The sequence below is a fragment of the Chlorocebus sabaeus genome, chromosome 17 (assembly GCF_047675955.1).
Source record: "Chlorocebus sabaeus isolate Y175 chromosome 17, mChlSab1.0.hap1, whole genome shotgun sequence".
Lineage (NCBI taxonomy): Eukaryota > Metazoa > Chordata > Mammalia > Primates > Cercopithecidae > Chlorocebus > Chlorocebus sabaeus.
In genome coordinates this window covers 36,081,142-36,097,395 of record NC_132920.1, presented here as the reverse complement: position 1 = coordinate 36,097,395, position 16,254 = coordinate 36,081,142, and the positions used below count along the sequence as shown (strand labels likewise).

General features: G+C 45.1%; 1 protein-coding gene across 1 annotated transcript in view; it reads left to right on the top strand.

The window, feature by feature from the left end:
• Positions 1 to 16,254, top strand: part of SLC26A8 (solute carrier family 26 member 8) — a 74,401-nt gene that overhangs the window by 51,397 nt on the left and 6,750 nt on the right. The window contains exons 11-18 of the mRNA XM_038006012.2: positions 4,102 to 4,197; positions 5,621 to 5,727; positions 5,808 to 5,877; positions 6,919 to 7,011; positions 7,137 to 7,268; positions 11,873 to 12,241; positions 15,023 to 15,077; positions 15,178 to 15,362. Of these exons, the coding sequence (XP_037861940.2) occupies positions 4,102 to 4,197; positions 5,621 to 5,727; positions 5,808 to 5,877; positions 6,919 to 7,011; positions 7,137 to 7,268; positions 11,873 to 12,241; positions 15,023 to 15,077; positions 15,178 to 15,362 (1,107 nt within the window). The remainder of the gene's footprint in view (positions 1 to 4,101; positions 4,198 to 5,620; positions 5,728 to 5,807; positions 5,878 to 6,918; positions 7,012 to 7,136; positions 7,269 to 11,872; positions 12,242 to 15,022; positions 15,078 to 15,177; positions 15,363 to 16,254) is intronic.

The following is a 16,254-nucleotide window of genomic DNA, read 5'->3' as shown; positions in this document are numbered from 1 at the left end:
GCAAAGATGGTATGGTGGGAAAGAAGTAATTTCTGCCAACTTCATCTTTGCTTTTCCCTCCTCTACTGACCTGTTGTGTCTAACGGGTCACTGGGTACCCTCAGAAAGCCAGAGTAAGCGTGGACTCAGCCATTCCTCATGGTAGGATTAGTTCTAATTCCCAGGCAGAGAATATAGAGGAGAGGACAGCTAGGAAAGGGCTAAGAAATTAAACCAATACAGGAATTTCATGACCACAAGAAATTCTTTTTTTTTTTTTTTTTTTTTTTTTTTTGAGATGGGAGTCTCCCTCTGTTGCCCAGGCTGGAGTGCAGTGGCATGATCTCAGCTCAGCTCACGTCAACCTCTGCCTCCCAGGTTCAAGTGATTTTCCTACCTCAGCCTCCGGAGTAGCTGGGATTACAGGCACCTGCCACCACGCCTGGCTAATTTTTACATTTTTAGTAGAGACGGGGTTTCGCCATGTTGGCCAGGATGGTCTTGAACTCCTGACCTCAGGTGATCCATCCACTTCAGCCTCCCAAAGTGCTGGGATTACAGGTGTGAGCAAAAATGTTTCTTTTTTTTTTTTTTCTTTTTGAGTTGAAGTTTCACTCTCGTTGCCCAGGCCGGAGTGCAATGACGCAATCTCGGCTCACGGCAACCTCCGCCTCCTAGGTTCAAGCGATTCTCCTGCCTCAGCCTCCCGAGTAGCTGGGATTCCAGGCATGTGCCATCACACCCAGCTAACTTTTTTGTATTTTTAGTAGAGACAGGGTTTCTCCATGTTAGTCAGGCTGGTCTCAAACGCCCGACCTCAGGTGATTCCACCCGCCTTGGCCTCCCAAAGTGCTGAGATTACAGGCGTGAGCCACTACGCCCAGCCAGGTGTGAGCAATAAAGTTTCTTAAAAGTAGGTTAAATTCTACTTTGAAGCCCTGACGATTTTTATATCCTTATGCGCATAAATCTTCATTTCCTCATATTTAGGAAACTTTCTTTCCATTATAAAAGTAAACATGTTCATTTTCAAAACTTTGGAAAATGCAAAATAGATAAAAATGTCATTCACAATCACAAATTAAACAACTATTAACATTTTGGCATCTATCCAACCAATATTATTTTCTATAAATGGATATCATTTTGCATAGTTGTAACCTAACTGTATAATTTTATATTCGTTTTTATTTAATATATAGCATGATACTTCATTCTATAACATTTGACATTATTGGAAAATTAGGTTGTCTACATTTTTGTTATAAATAACAATGAGTAATTTCGTATGTCTACCTTTTTATTTATTTTTATTTATTTATTTATTTATTTTTTGAGACGGAGTCTTGCTCTGTCGCCCGGGCTGGAGTGCAGTGGCCGAATCTCAGCTCACTGCAAGCTCCACCTCCCGGGTTCACGCCATTCTCCTGCCTCAGCCTCCCGAGTAGCTGGGACTACAGGCACCCGCCACCTCGCCCGGCTAGTTTTTTGTATTTTTTAGTAGAGACGGGGTTTCACCATGTTAGCCAGGATGGTCTCGATCTCCTGACCTTGTGATCCACCCGTCTCGGCCTCCCAAAGTGCTGGGATTACAGGCGTGAGCCACCGCGCCCCGCCCTTTTTTTTTTTTTTTTTTTTTTTGAGACAGGGTCTCACTCTCTTGCCCAGACTGGAGAGCAGTGGCCCAATCTCGGCTCACTGCAACCTCTGCCTCCCAGGCTCAAGGAATTCTCCTACCTCAGCCTCCCCAGTAGCTGGGATTACAGGCACATGCCACTACTGCCTGGCTAATTTTTGCATTTTTAGTAGAGACGAGGTTTCACTGTGTTGGCCAGGCTGGTCTTGAACTCCTGACCTCAAATTATCCACCACCTTGGCTTCCCAAAGTGCTAGGATTACAGGCATGAGCCACCATACCTGGCACATCTACAGTTTTCTAGATTTAAGATTTTTTTTTTGAGACAGAGTCTCTGTCACCCAGGCTGGAGTACAGTGGTGTGATCTTGGCTCACTGCAACCTCCGCCTCCCAGGTTCAAGTGATTCTCATGCCTCAGCCTCCCGAGTAGCTGAGATTACAGGCATGTACCACCACGCCCAGCTAATTTTTGTATTTGTAGTAGAGACAGGTTTTTGCCACATTAGCTAAATTGGTCTGGAACTCCTGGCTTCAAGAGATCCGCCTGCCTCAGACTCCCAAAGTGCTGGGATTACAGACATGAGCCACTGTGTCTGGCCAAGATTTGGGATCAATTTCTAAAAGTAAAACACAGATTTTGTGTGAAAACATATCAGCATTTCTGGATATGTTGTCAATTGATTTTCCCAAAGGGCACTGCCGTATTATACTCAACAACCATGTATAAAGGGTATTATCAATGCTTTTATTTTATTTTTTTGAGATAGAGTCTTGCTCCTTCACTGGGCTGGAGTGCAGTGGCACGATCACAGCTCACTGCAACCTCCATCTCCTAGGCTTAAGTGATCCTCCCACCTCAGTCTCCCGAGTAGCTGGGACTATAGTTGCATGCCACCACACCTGGTTAATTTAATTTTTTTTTTTTTTTTTTTTGTAGAGATGACATCTCACTATGTCACCCAGGCTGGTCTCGAACTCCTGGGCTCAAGTGATCCTCTTGCCTCAGCCTCACAAAGTGCTGGGATTACAGGCATGAGCCACCACACTTGGCTATCAGTATTTTAAATTTGCTCATTTAATTTGATAAACAAAATGGTATTTCATTAGTGAAATATATACTGAAATATATTACAGTATATATTATGATTCAACATGAAGAAAAGTCCAGTTGGAATTGTTTTAGAGTTTCTGTGAGTGTAAGTTCTCTTAATTTATCATCCCATCTGAGAATGGTTTCTAGATAATGTAGGTAACAGATATGTCAAGCAAACCAGACAAGGCAAGGCCAAGTAGCCAAAGGCACCAGCTCCCATGGGTCTTGTTCCACACACCAAAAGTAACACAGAAACAGAAGGGGATAGATGACCATAACCTTTAGCTATGCCTGGTGAGATGTCAGAGCCCTGGCACCTGCGAGTGGTTGACTTGTGGGCTGGGAAAAAGAATTTACTGACAATAGTATTTGAAATAGGTTTGAAAAAGGAAAGTTTATTAGAAGGGAAGAACACTGCAAAAGGATGCAGTGAGGCGCCTCAGCAAGAGGACTGAGTGCGCTATGGTGGGTTTTCCTTAGGAGCATTTGTGGACCTTAAGGCGGGAGCTTAGGGTTGTAAAACGAGTTTCAGCACAGTATTCCAGAGATGTATAGAAATTTTTGTTACTTACAAAAGTTGAAAGAGGCCTGGAATCACATGCCAATTTTAGATATTAGGGAAGTTTGATTACTTCTAAATTCCTAGATAAGGAGTTTTGCCTCCGGATGGCCTGTTGGATGGTCATTAGGTGGTCTTTGCTCCCTTCTATATTGCTCAGATAAGAAGTTTTTGTCTGCGGGGCCTGTTCAATGCTAAGGAGGTGATTTTTGCTTTCCTCAAGTTACTCTTCCTCTCACTGTCTATGAGAGTAATGAACTATCTGAATCTACAAGGGGCCATTGTCAGCTTTCCTGGCTGAATCAGTCAGACCTTGACCTTGGCCTGAACTTGCCTTGTGTTTTTGGCAAATTAAGGAGGAGCGCAAAGAAAAATGTAGAGACAAAATTAGCCGTGAGTGATGGCATGCACCTGTAGTCCCAGCTACTTGGGAGGTTGAGTGGGGAGGACGTCTTGAGCCCAAGAGTTTGAGGCTGCAGTGAGCTATGATGGCACGCCACTGTACTCCAGCCTGGGCAAGAGGATATGAGTCTCCAATCCCAATTAGAGAAGGAAGTGTCTTGTCAGGCAGAATAACTGCTGGAGCACACTGCTTCTCTCTGGAGCACAAAACCAGAGGTCAGACCCTGTCTCAAAAAGGAAGAGAAAAGAGAAACGAAGAGAAAATTTATTTGATTGGACAATGAGTTGGAACATAGACATGGTATTCATATAAAATATCAATGCAAAATATCTCAAAGTGGCAAGGCTAACTTTTTGTGATTCCTTGGTGGGGATTTATGAGTTTTACACCCCAAAGGGAATATGAACCAGGATTTATCTTTTCCCCTCAGGCTGTGCTGGCTGGTATTATTCTGAGCAACGTTGTTCCCTACCTTGAAACCATTTCTGACCTACCCAGTCTGTGGAGGCAGGACCAATATGACTGTGTGAGTGTAGATGCCCTGGTTGAGGAAGGGGAGGGCAGAAGGGAGGTTGGAGAGAGGGAGAAAGAACAAACAAAAGAGATCTGCCATGGACCTAAAGAACACAAACAGCTCTTTGATGCCTAGTACTCCAGTTTTGCTTTACAAAGGAGAGTCAAGGTTGTTGGTGCAAGAAAACACGAAGACCTCATTCCAACTATGCAAAATTAAATGAAAGGGATTAAGTGGCTACAGTTACATCCAAATCTAGCAAAAAGGATTTGTCATTCGTTGCATATTTGAATGACTTTTTTTGTTTTGTTTTGTTTTGAGACGGAGTCTTGCTCTGTCGCCCAGGCTGGAGTGCAGTGGTGCAATCTCAGCTCACTGTAAGCTCCACCTCCTGGGTTCACGCCATTCTCCTGCCTCAGCCTCCTGAGCAGCTGGGACTACAGGCGCCTGCCACCACGCCTGGTTAATTTTTGTGTTTTTAGTAGAGACGGGGTTTCACCATATTGACCAGGCTGGTCTCAAACTCCAGACCTTGTGATCTGCCCGCCTCAGCCTCCCAAAGTTCTGGGATTACAGGCGTAAGCCACTGCGCCCAGCCTTGAATGACTTTTAATCCAGTTAATGTAAATACATTTTAGGATATGAGTCTCCAATCCCAATTAGAGAAGGACGTGTCTTGTCAGGCAGAATAACTGCTGGAGCACACTGCTTCTCTCTGGAGCACAAAACCAGAGGTCAGAAAGGGGAAACAGCAAGAAATAAAAGGTGGAGGATAGAATGTGATGAGAGGAGGACCCAGGAGAGGCAGAGAAATATGAAAGGGGGTAACTTTTGGAGCCAGATCCCTGAGGAGCTAACAGGGGATGTGTACACTGCACAGATAGAGTTGCTATTCCAGAAGGAGGCATAACACTTCAAACAGGATGGAAGAGAATAAGGAAACGTTGAGTACAGATACTGACAAGTGGCAGGTGGTGAGGAAAGTAGATATTTAAGGGAATTTCAGCCTATTTTTCTTCTGTGTCGATGAAGTAATGGAGAAGGTGCTGGGGTAGGGACTTGAAAAGGATGGTAAAGATTTGCAACAACCCTTATAGGTCTTAAAATAGCAACTACCATTTGGTGAGTATGCTAGTTGGTTTTGCAAATCGTATTCCTAATCTCAACAAAGCCTATAAGGTAGACATTATTACTATTTTGCACATGAGGAAATTGAAGTTTTGAGAGAGATTTGAAGACAGAGGCGACCAGGGACGCATAAAAGAATTGCTAGGCGTCCTTGAGGGCCCCAGTTCATGTGGCTATGGAATATTTCTCTAAAGTCCAGGTGTAGTAAGGGAGAGGGTAAAGGTGAGTTGAGAAACAGGACTGATCATTTTCTCAGTTGTACTTGTTTCCATGATCTTCCTTTTTCCCTCATTCCCTTTTCCATAAGGCTCTTTGGATGATGACATTCTCATCTTCAATTTTCCTGGGACTGGACATTGGACTAATTATCTCAGTAGTTTCTGCTTTCTTCATCACCACTGTTCGTTCACACAGGTACTTTGCCTCAGGTAATAGGAGGTTAACAAGGCAAGGTAAGGCAACTCTGACCTAAAGGCAAGTGCATTTCCTTTCAGAGCTAAGATTCTTCTCCTGGGTCAAATACCTAACACCAACATTTATAGAAGCGTCAATGATTATCGGGAGGTAAGAATCCAAATCAGTCCCATTTCTCTGCCCAAGGGATAGGGTGGGCCCCACCTCATGCTCAGTTTTTCTACAAAATCCCTTGCCATTGTTTCCTGCACTGCAGATACACATTTACAAAGGACGGGGATGTGATGTACACTGGTAGAGATGGGTCCTTTGGTTTTGTTTTTTTTTGAGACAGAGTCTTGCTCTGTCACCCAAGCTGGACAGTGCAGTGGCTCGATCTCGGTTCACTGCAACCTCCACCTCCCAGGTTCAAGAAATTCTCCTGCCTCAGCATCCCCAGTAGCTGGGATTACAGGCATGCCCCATCATACCCCGCTAATTTTTTGTATTTTAGTAGAGATGGGGCTTCACCATGTTGCCCAAGCTGGTCTTGGACTCCTGAGCTCAGGCAATCTGCTTGCCTCGGCCTTCCAGAGTGCTAGGATTACAGGCATGACTCACCACGCTTGGCCAAGACGGGTTCTTAAGTAGCTAAATTCTTATAGTATTGCAGCCGGTTAAAGATTATTTGTAAATGTACTTTAAGGAGAGTTAGGCCAAGAAAAAGAGAGGAGTAAGGAAATGGAGGGAGAAAGAAGACAGCAGGAAAAGCAGAGGGTGAAAATGGGAGGAAATAATTTTCTAGTTCTTGTCTCTAATAAAGAAGAATATAGGCCAGATGTGTTGGCTCATACCTGTAATTCCAGCACTTTGGGAGGCCAGGTGTTTGAGACCAGCGTGGCTAACATGGTGAAACCCCGTCTCTACTAAAAATGCAAAAATTAGCAGGGCGTGATGGCAGGTGCCTGTAATCCCAGCTACTCAGGAGGCTGAGGCAGGAGAATTGCTTGAACCCGAGAGGTGGAAGTTGCAGTGAGCCAAGATCATGCCATTGCACTCCAGCCTGGGCGACAGAGTGAGACTCTGTCTCAAAAAAAACAAAATAAAAAATAAAAAAGAAGAATACAGACTCTAGGAGCTTCTAAGGATATATTATTCTTGCTCCATAAAAGAACTGAGAAATTTCCCTCAACTTCACATTTTGTCTTGCAGATCATCACCATTCCTGGGGTGAAAATCTTCCAGTGCTGCAGCTCAATTACATTTGTAAATGTTTACTACCTAAAGCATAAGCTGTTAAAAGAGGTAACTGCCCTCCTGCCCGCCTTTCTTTCTTGACCTGCCCATCCCCCACACTGGCATCCCTCTCCCACTCTTTCACCTTCTGTTCCACCATTCTCCCACTGGATGAAACCTCTCATGTCTTTCAGGTTGGTATGGTAAGGGTGCCTCTTAAAGAAGAAGAAATTTTCAGCTTGTTTAATTCAAGTGACACCAGCCTACAGGGAGAAAAGATTTGCAGGTGCTTCTGCAACTGTGATGATCTGGAGCCACTGCCCAGGGTTAGAAATGCCTTTTCTTTCCTGTATTTTTCTCCATACTTTATAAAGAAGTACACTAGTCATTTCTTAAAAAAAAAAAAAAAAAAAAAAAGTCAAAACCACTAAGGGATTTTGACTTTTAGATGGACCATGGAGAATTCAGAAATTAAGATAGAAGGTTCCTCTCACCTTGGCGGCTTGACTGGAAAAAAAAAGAAAAGACACAAAGATCCCCCTTGAGGTTCAGGTTTTCACATGAAAGTAGGTGGGAAGTGTTCTGACTTCTACTGGATGACCAGTGACCAGAATACAGTTTGCCTGTTGAGACTGAAATAGTTTCCGTGGCTTTTAGCTGCCTAGCTTTAGATTTCTGAAAATAAGTGACTTAAAGATTGTTTTCTGATTCCAACTAGGGCAGGGTCAAGGTTGCTGTACTTCTCAAGGATCTGCCAGGGTCTCCTGATGTCTTCCTGTGGCCAAGAAAATGATGATGGGAGATAGGGGGAAAGGAGCGGGGAGGATGAACACAGGCTGCTATTTCAGAAGGGAATTTTACAGCATTTGAAGGTTATTTTCACTGATGAGAATTACAGAGTGTTCGTTATTTCCAACCTGGACTTGGTATAAGTAGTCGCTTCCCCCAGAGCAGTATTGCTCATTTCTAGCTTTTGGGTATTTCGGCAATCACCTAGTCTATAGCGCGCACTCTGGAGGGGCAGCTCTCTCTATACACACAGATTTATATCCTCCCCCACAACACACACACACACACACACAAACGCCTCCACCTGCCACGCAGGTGCTTGCAAAACCCTGAGCATCCACTCTTGTTCCCACACATTCTAATGGTGCATAGGTTCTACTGAGCTACTGAGACGGGGCTTCATCATGTTGGCCAGGCTAGTCTTGAACTCCTGACCTCAGACGATCCACCTGCCTCAGCCTCCCAAAGTGCTGGGATTACAGAGGTGAGCCACCACACCTGGCTTGTTTATTTTCTTCCATAATAGTGATATATCTTAAAATTGACAAAATAGCATAGTGAATCATGCAATATAGTACATAGCTGTCTTTTAAATTGTATGTTTAGATTCTAACAGCCCTGAGTAGCTGGGATTACAGGTATGTGCCACCACGCCTCGCTAATTTTGTATTTTTAGTAGAGATAGGGTTTCACCATATTGGTCAGGCTGGTCTTTAACTCCAGACCTCAGGTAATCCACCCACCTTGGCCTCCCAAAGTGCTAGGATTACAGGTGTGAGTCACCACGCCCAGCTAGATTCTAACAGCTCTTAAGACTTCAAGTAAGGGGAGATTGGCATAAGCACAAAAGCCAGAAAAACTTTATAGTAGCAACGGACTATGCTGGGAAATTTATGAGAGAATTTTGGATTCATGTTGGGTAGGAAAAAAAAAAGAGGATTCCCAGTCCATGGACAGGCTTGGACAGACACCAAGGTAGAAATAAATGTGGGGCTCTTAGGATAATAGACTTAGCCTGGGAAGTAAGGTCAGGAAGATAAGACATGAGGGGATTGTAAGAAAGATAAGAACGTAGAGTAGGCTGGGCACGGTGGCTTACACCTGTAATCCCAGCACTTTGGGAGGCCGAGGCGGGCAGATTACAAGGTCAGGAGATCGAGACCATCCTGGCTGACACAGTGAAACCCCGTCTCTACTAAAGAATACAAAAAATTAGCCGGGTGTAGTGGTGAGCGCCTATAGTCCCAGCTACTCAGGAGGCTGAGGCAGGAGAATGGCGTGAACCCGGGAGGCGGCAGAGCTTGCAGTGAGCGGAGATCGCGCCACTGCACTCCAGCCTGGGTGACAGAGCGAGAATCTGTCTCAAAAAAAAAAGAAAGAAAAAAAAAAGAATGTAGAGTAGATGAAGGAGAGAAAAGAGGGATCTCAGACGGCTGGGCATGGTGGCTCACGCCCATAATCCCAGAACTTTGGGAGGCCAAGGCAGGCGGATCACCTGAGGTCAGGAGTTCGAAACTAGCCTGGCCAACATGGTGAAACACCGTCTCTACTAAAAATACAAAATTAGCCGGGCGTGGTGGCCTGTGCCTGTAATCCCAGCTACTCGGGAGGCTGAGGCAGGAGAATTGCTTGAACCCAGGAGCGGAAGTTCAGTGAGCCAGAATCTGTGCCATTGCACTCCAGCCTGGGCGACAAGAGCGAAACTCCGTCTCAAAAACAAAACAAACAAACAAAAAAAGGTGGCTCTCAGAGAATTCCCTCTGCCTAGAGGAGCTCGCATCTCCCTGCCACTGAACCAACCCTGGCCTGTTCCCCAAATGCCTGGCCCCAGTGACCTTGGGAACAGCTCTCTCCTTTGAACTGCAAACCGCAGCATTAGCATCTATCCACACCACTTTTCTTTTCTTTTCTGCTATACAATATATACTACCTCATATTGTTTTTAGCTTTAAATTTTAAAAATTTATTTAACAAGAAACATTGTTAGAATAACATTTAAAAAAAAAAAAAATTAGAAACATCGCCCAGAATTACAACACTCTAGCAAAGGAATTCTTCTCATTATTCCATGTGCCTTATAGTTCTCATCCATATATATTCTTACTTATCTTTTTTTTGTGAGACGGAGTTTTGCTCTTGTTACCCAGGCTGGAGCGCGACAGTGCAACCTTGGCTCACCACAAACTCCACTTCCTGGGTTCAAGCAATTTTCCTGCCTCAGCCTCCCAAGTAGCTAGGATTACAGGCATTCACCACCCCCACCCGGCTAATTTTGTATTTTTTTTTTTTTTTTTTTTTTTTTGAGATGGAGTCTCGCTCTGTCGCCCAGGCTGGAGTGCAGTGGCTGGATCTCAGCTCACTGCAAGCTCCGCCTCCCGGGTTCATGCCATTCTCCTGCCTCAGCCTCCCGAATAGCTGGGACTACAGGCGCCCGCCACCTCGCCGGCTAGTTTTTTGTGTTTTTTAGTAGAGACAGGGTTTCACTGTGTTAGCCAGGATGGTCTCGATCTCCAGACCTCGTGATCCACCCGTTTCAGCCTCCCAAAGTGCTGGGATTACAGGCTTGAGCCACCGCGCCCGGCCTAATTTTGTATTTTTAATAGAGATGTGGTTTCTCCATGTTGGTCAGGCTGGTCTCGAACCCCCAGCCTCAGGTGATCTGCCTGCCTTGGCCTCCCACAGTGCTTGGCTTACAGACGTGAGCCACCCACCCCCCAGGATTTTTTTTTTTTTTTTTTTGAGATGGAATGTCACTCTTGTTGCCCAGCTGGAGTGCAATGGCACAATTTCAGCTCACTGCAACCTCTGCCTTCTGGGTTCAAGCGATTCTCCTGCCTCAGCCTCCTAAGTAGCTGGGATTACAGGCATGCATCACCACGCCCGGCTAATTTTGTATTTTTAGTGGAGATGGGGTTTCGCTATGTTGGTCAGGCTGGTCTCGAACTCCTGACCTCAGATGATCCACCCACCTCGGCCTCCCAAAGTTCTGGGATTACAGGCGTGAGCCACCATGCCTGGCCTTACTTACCCCTTTAATGAACATGTGCATACTGCCAGGTAGAGTCTGGTTCCTGTGAATGCAGAGTCTACATTTTCATCCTACACATCATTGTGTTCCTGGTCCTTGGTACTGTCCTTAAGCTATAGCAGGCAGTCTGGGCCTTTAGGAGATTGATGCAGTGGTAAAGACAGCCTTGCTCATGTAATTTTTTTTTTTTTTTTTGGATATAAGGTCTTGCTCTGTTGCTCAATCTGGAGTGTAGTGGTGTGGTCACAGCTCACTGCAGCCTCGACCTCCCAGGCTCAAGCGATCCTCTCACCTCAGCCTACAGAGTACCTGGGACAATAGGCGTGTGCCAGCTTTCTTTTTTTTTTTTTGGCGGGGGGTGGGGGGCAGGGCGCAACAGGGTCTCACTCTGTCACCCAGGCTGGAGTGTGCATTGGTGCAATCTTGGCTCACTGCAACCTTCACCTCCCAGGCTCAAGCAATCCTCCCACCTCAGCCTCCCCAGTAGGTGGGACTACAGGCTCACCAACTCACCCAGTTTTTTGTTTTTTGTTTTTTTTGTATTTTTTGTAGAGACAGGTTTTTGCCATGTTGCCCAGGGTGGTTTCGAACTGCTGAGCTCAAGGGATCCACCTGCTTCGACCTTCCAAAGTGCTAGAATTATAGGCTTGAGCCATCGCACCCAGGCTTCAAGTGCTTTTTGTCTTCTTAAGGAAGTCTGAAAGGAGACTGTTGCACTGATAAAGGAAGGGGATGCTGAGACGAGGGACTGATGGGGAAAAAATACTTCACACAAAGTATTAGTAGGCACTGGAGACTAACTAGGACCCAAGGATGAGGTAAAGGGGTAAAACAAAGATGTTTTAAGTCTGACTCACTGGGACAGTGATGAACATCAGAAGTTGGGAGGGGGGGTGTCGTGGGTGGTGAAGATGAGGAAAGATGACTGCGGTGGCTTCAGTTGTGAGCTTGAAGTGACAGATATCCAAGTAAAAAATGTACAGTACCTACTCTCAGGAGAAGTTTCATGAGAGAGGGACATGAGCTGGCAGAGACAAGAAATAGCATCGTTGCAAGTCCTTCCAGCCCTTGTTGGTGTCTTACCACAGTCCTCCCTTAACTCTGTCGTCCCAGATTCTTTACACAGAGCGATTTGAAAATAAACTGGATCCCGACGCATCCTCTGTTAACCTGATTCACTGCTCACATTTTGAGAGCGTGAACACAAGCCAAACTGCATCTGAAGACCAAGTGCCATACACGGTATCATCCATGTCTCAGAAGAATCAAGGGCAACAATATGAGGAGGTGGAGAAAGTTTGGCTTCCTAATAACTCATCAAGAAACAGCTCGCCAGGACTGCCTGATGTGGCAGAAAGCCGGGGAAGGAGATCACTCATCCCTTACTCAGACGCGTCTCTACTGCCCAGTGTCCACACCATCATCCTGGATTTCTCCATGGTACACTATGTGGATTCACGGGGGTTAGTCGTATTAAGACAGGTGAGTACTAGGGAGGCCTTGGCAGGAGCTCTGATCCCCCTCCTACCATCCCAACCCCATCCTGATCCTGATTGAATTCTGTTAGTCATTGATCAGCTGTTACGTGACTGCTAGGCCACTAGAATCTTGGACACTGAAGGCAGTATGAGGTCAATCAAAATAAAAATAGAATGAACCAATCCCTTTTTTTTTTTTTTTTTTTTTTTTTTTTGAGATAGAATGAACCAATTCCTTTTTTTTTTTTTTTTGAGACAGAGCCTTGCTCTGTTGCCCAGGCTGGATTGTAGTGGCGCAATCTCGGCTCACTACAACCTCTGCCTCCCAGGTTCAAGAGATTCTCCTGCCTCAGCCTCCTGAGTAGCTGGAACTACAGGCATGTGTCACCACGTCCTGCTAATTTTTGTATTTTTGGTAGAGATGGGGTTTCACCACGTTGGCCAGGCTGGTCTGAAACTCCTAACCTCAAGTGATCCGCCCGCCTTGGCCTACCAAAGTTCTGGGATTACAGGCATGAGCCACCACGCCCAGCCTAAAATGAACCAATTCTGATGTACTGAGCTGCGATTGGTTTGGTAAGCACAGGACATTATTATTTCTCAAGAAATGAAAAACAGGACGCTCTGAACTTCATTGAAACAGCACTCTGTGCCACGCCTAGTAACTCCCAGAACATCCTGGGAGTCAGCTGCAAATCTCTTCAAGGTGTAGGTCTGAATGCTTCAGAAAAAAAGTAGCTCACCAGGAATTCTCCATGGTTCAGCTGCTCTGAGCCAGCACTGTAAAAGGCACTGGGCTGTGTTGTACTCCAGTTTGAGGAGGGTGGGATGAAATGACACCTCAAACTTGGGGCTGCCTGTCCAGTACCTGCAGGATCTTCCCCACTTCCTTCCACACCCACACATCTTCAGGTGAAAAGGACAGGGATGATTTTGCCTTCAAAAGCTGTGCCTCTGGTCCTGACTTCTTTTCTACTCTTGGGTTTCTCTGACAGTTCTCTTTTCTCTCCCTCCTATATGGTACAGACAGTTTAGGTGCACAGCTAACAATACTGATGTCATTGTTTAATGCCTCATAAGTATAATATTCCTTTTTTAGCCAGCTTATCTCAGTTTATAGCACTCTCTCTCCCTCTTGGTGATGGCACAGGTTTGAACATCCTGAATACTAACGGTGTTTGAGTGCTTCTTTTGAGATTTGTGCCTTTGGATGGTTTTCCTTCTTTTATCCTCAGATTCTATTTTGTCATATTTTCTTACTCCTAAGGGAATATGACTGCCTCTTAAGTAAGTCCAGCTTCTCTTTGGTCTGGGGCAAAAGGAAGCTTTTCATAGCAGAAAGAACTCTGGATCGCAGTCTGGTATATATGCTCTGTCTTGACTCACTGTCCATCTGACCCGAGGCAAGTTACTAGATTGAACTGGGTCTCGGTTTCCTTATCTACAAAATGAGAGGTTTGGAAGAGATTAAGAGCTTTTCCATGCATGAGATCCTTTTATTTTTCAACTCTGTTTTCTGACTCAATTATACTTTGATAATCTCTTATTTGGGCTTTTCCATCTTAGATTATTCTACTGGGCTATGTTCTCCCCTTCTGGTCTTAGGCTGTAGTTGTTACTTTAGATTTTATTCAACCCACGTTGCTGTCTACTATGTGCCAGACCGAGTTGGGCACATGTATATACACTATCTCATGTAATTTTCACAACTGCCTTGAGAGACAGGCCATACTTTCCCCTAAGAGCCTGAGGCTCACAGCTCATAAGTGGCCTGTCCAGCATTGAAACTTTAAGCATCTGACTTTATATCACGCTATCTTTCTGTTCCATGGTATAGTTGTGCCATTGTCTCCCTTGCTCCTCCTCCTTTTGTAGAGGCACCATATGTTCTGGTCCTTGGCAGCACCCACCCACACCTGGCCCATGTTGATGACTTTCTGTTCATCCCCAACATGGAGACAATGTTAGACACCTTTAGCTTTCAGCCTTTAGAGATTCATGGTGTACTTTTGCACTCTAAAAATGCAGGTTTCTTCATTTCCTTTGTAATTGTGTATACTACCATATTGGAAGAAATCATTCTATTTACTTTATAATTGAAAACTGGAACCTAAGAAAAATCCATCAGTCCATTCCTTTTTTTTTTTTTTTCTTTGAGATGGCGTCTCACTCTGTCGCCTAGGCTGAAGTGCAGTGGCATGATCTCAGCTCACTGCAATTTCCGCTTCCTGGGTTCAAGTGATTCTTCTGCCTCAGTCTCCCGAGTAGCTGGGACTACAGGCACGCACCACCACACCCGGATAATTTTTGTATTTTTAGTAGAGACAGGGTTTCACCATATTGGCCAGGCTAGTCTCAAACTCCTAACCTCATGATCCACTTGTCTTGGCCTCCCAAAGTGTTGGGATTATAGGCATGAGCCACCGTGCCTGGCTTACCCATCAATCCATTCTTATTGGAGACAACCACTCAGATTAAACTTCTTCCTAATTCATGGGACTTTCCTTTTCCAGCGTTTGTCATTTAGAGTCTGTTGTGGCCCTTTGGCAAATGACTTTGTGATTTGCCATATGATCAAGAATGACTTCGTTTCCTCTTGGTAGTGAAAGAAGCAGAGTTTGTTTCTTTTGACACTTTAACTTAGTGCTCAGGGTTAGTGTCTACTCAGTGTTAAATACTAAGGTCGATATTGATTTGCTTTGAAGTGAACTTCAAAAATGGAGTGCAGTGGCACGATCTCGGCTCAGACAAAGCCTTCTTATACTGATTTTCTCTCTCCCTGCAGATATGCAATGCCTTTCGAAATGCCAACATTTTGCTACTCATTGCAGGGTGTCACTGTGAGTATCCTTCTTCACCCTATGAGAGGGCTGTTTTGCACCCTGGGCCCTCTGCTCCCCACATATCTGACATTGTGTGTGTTCTGCGTTTGGTTTCTAGCTTCCATAGTCAGGGCATTTGAGAGGAATGATTTCTTTGACGCTGGCATCACCAAGACCCAGCTGTTCCTCAGCGTTCACGACGCCGTGCTGTTCGCCTTGTCAAGGAAGGTTACAGACTCCTCCGAATTAAGCATCGATGAATCTGAGACAGTGATACGGGAAACCTACTCAGAAACAGAGAAGGTCGGACAAACAGACAAAGCATGGGGTTGGGGGAAGGGATTGAGGTCGGCAGGGGGGATGGGTGAGGGGTGGGTGGGGGCTGGGAGTCAGGATACCTGATCAGATAGATGAATAATGTCCAGGAAAGGTATTTAGTATGGCTGTACCAGAATCTGAGATGTTGAAATGCTCCCTTGCCACTTGGTAAATAGCAGTGGATCTGAGCAGCCAAGTGCCCCCACTGTCATGGCATCGGGGTTCCATTCAAGAAATTTCCCTAACTGAAGAGAGGGTTTGCCCAACCCAGCATAGACCTCAAGGATCCTTCTACAGCATTCTTGGTTAGTGTCTATTACCAGTTGCTAAATATTTTAAATATCTCCCTTAGCTATACCTTTAGAATTCCTCCCCACCCCATCCACTCTTGAGATGAATAATTAAACTAATGAACTAGCAGAGATTCAAATCTCTAATCTTGTCTAACACCTCAGTTTTATTACCTTTACATTGTAATATGAGATTTACTCAACCTGATCAAATGCAAAGGAGAATAATATATAAGTCTGAATTTTCAGTCTTTTATTAATACTGAGACCTGGCTGGGTGCAGCGGCTCACGTCTGTAATCCTAGCACTATGGGAGGCCAAGGTGGGTGGATCACAAGGTCAGGAGTTCAAGACCATCTTAGCCAACAAGGTGAAACCCCATCTCTGCTAGAACTACAAAAATTAGCCAGGCATGGTGGCAGGCGCCTATAGTCCCAGCTGTTTGGGAGGTTGAGGCAGGAGAATTGCTTGAACCCGGGAGGCGGAGGTTGCAATGAGCCAAGATTGTGCCACTGCACTCCAGCCTGGGCGACAGAGTGAGACTGTCTAAAAAAATAAAAAAATACTGAGACCTGGGCCCACTTCAG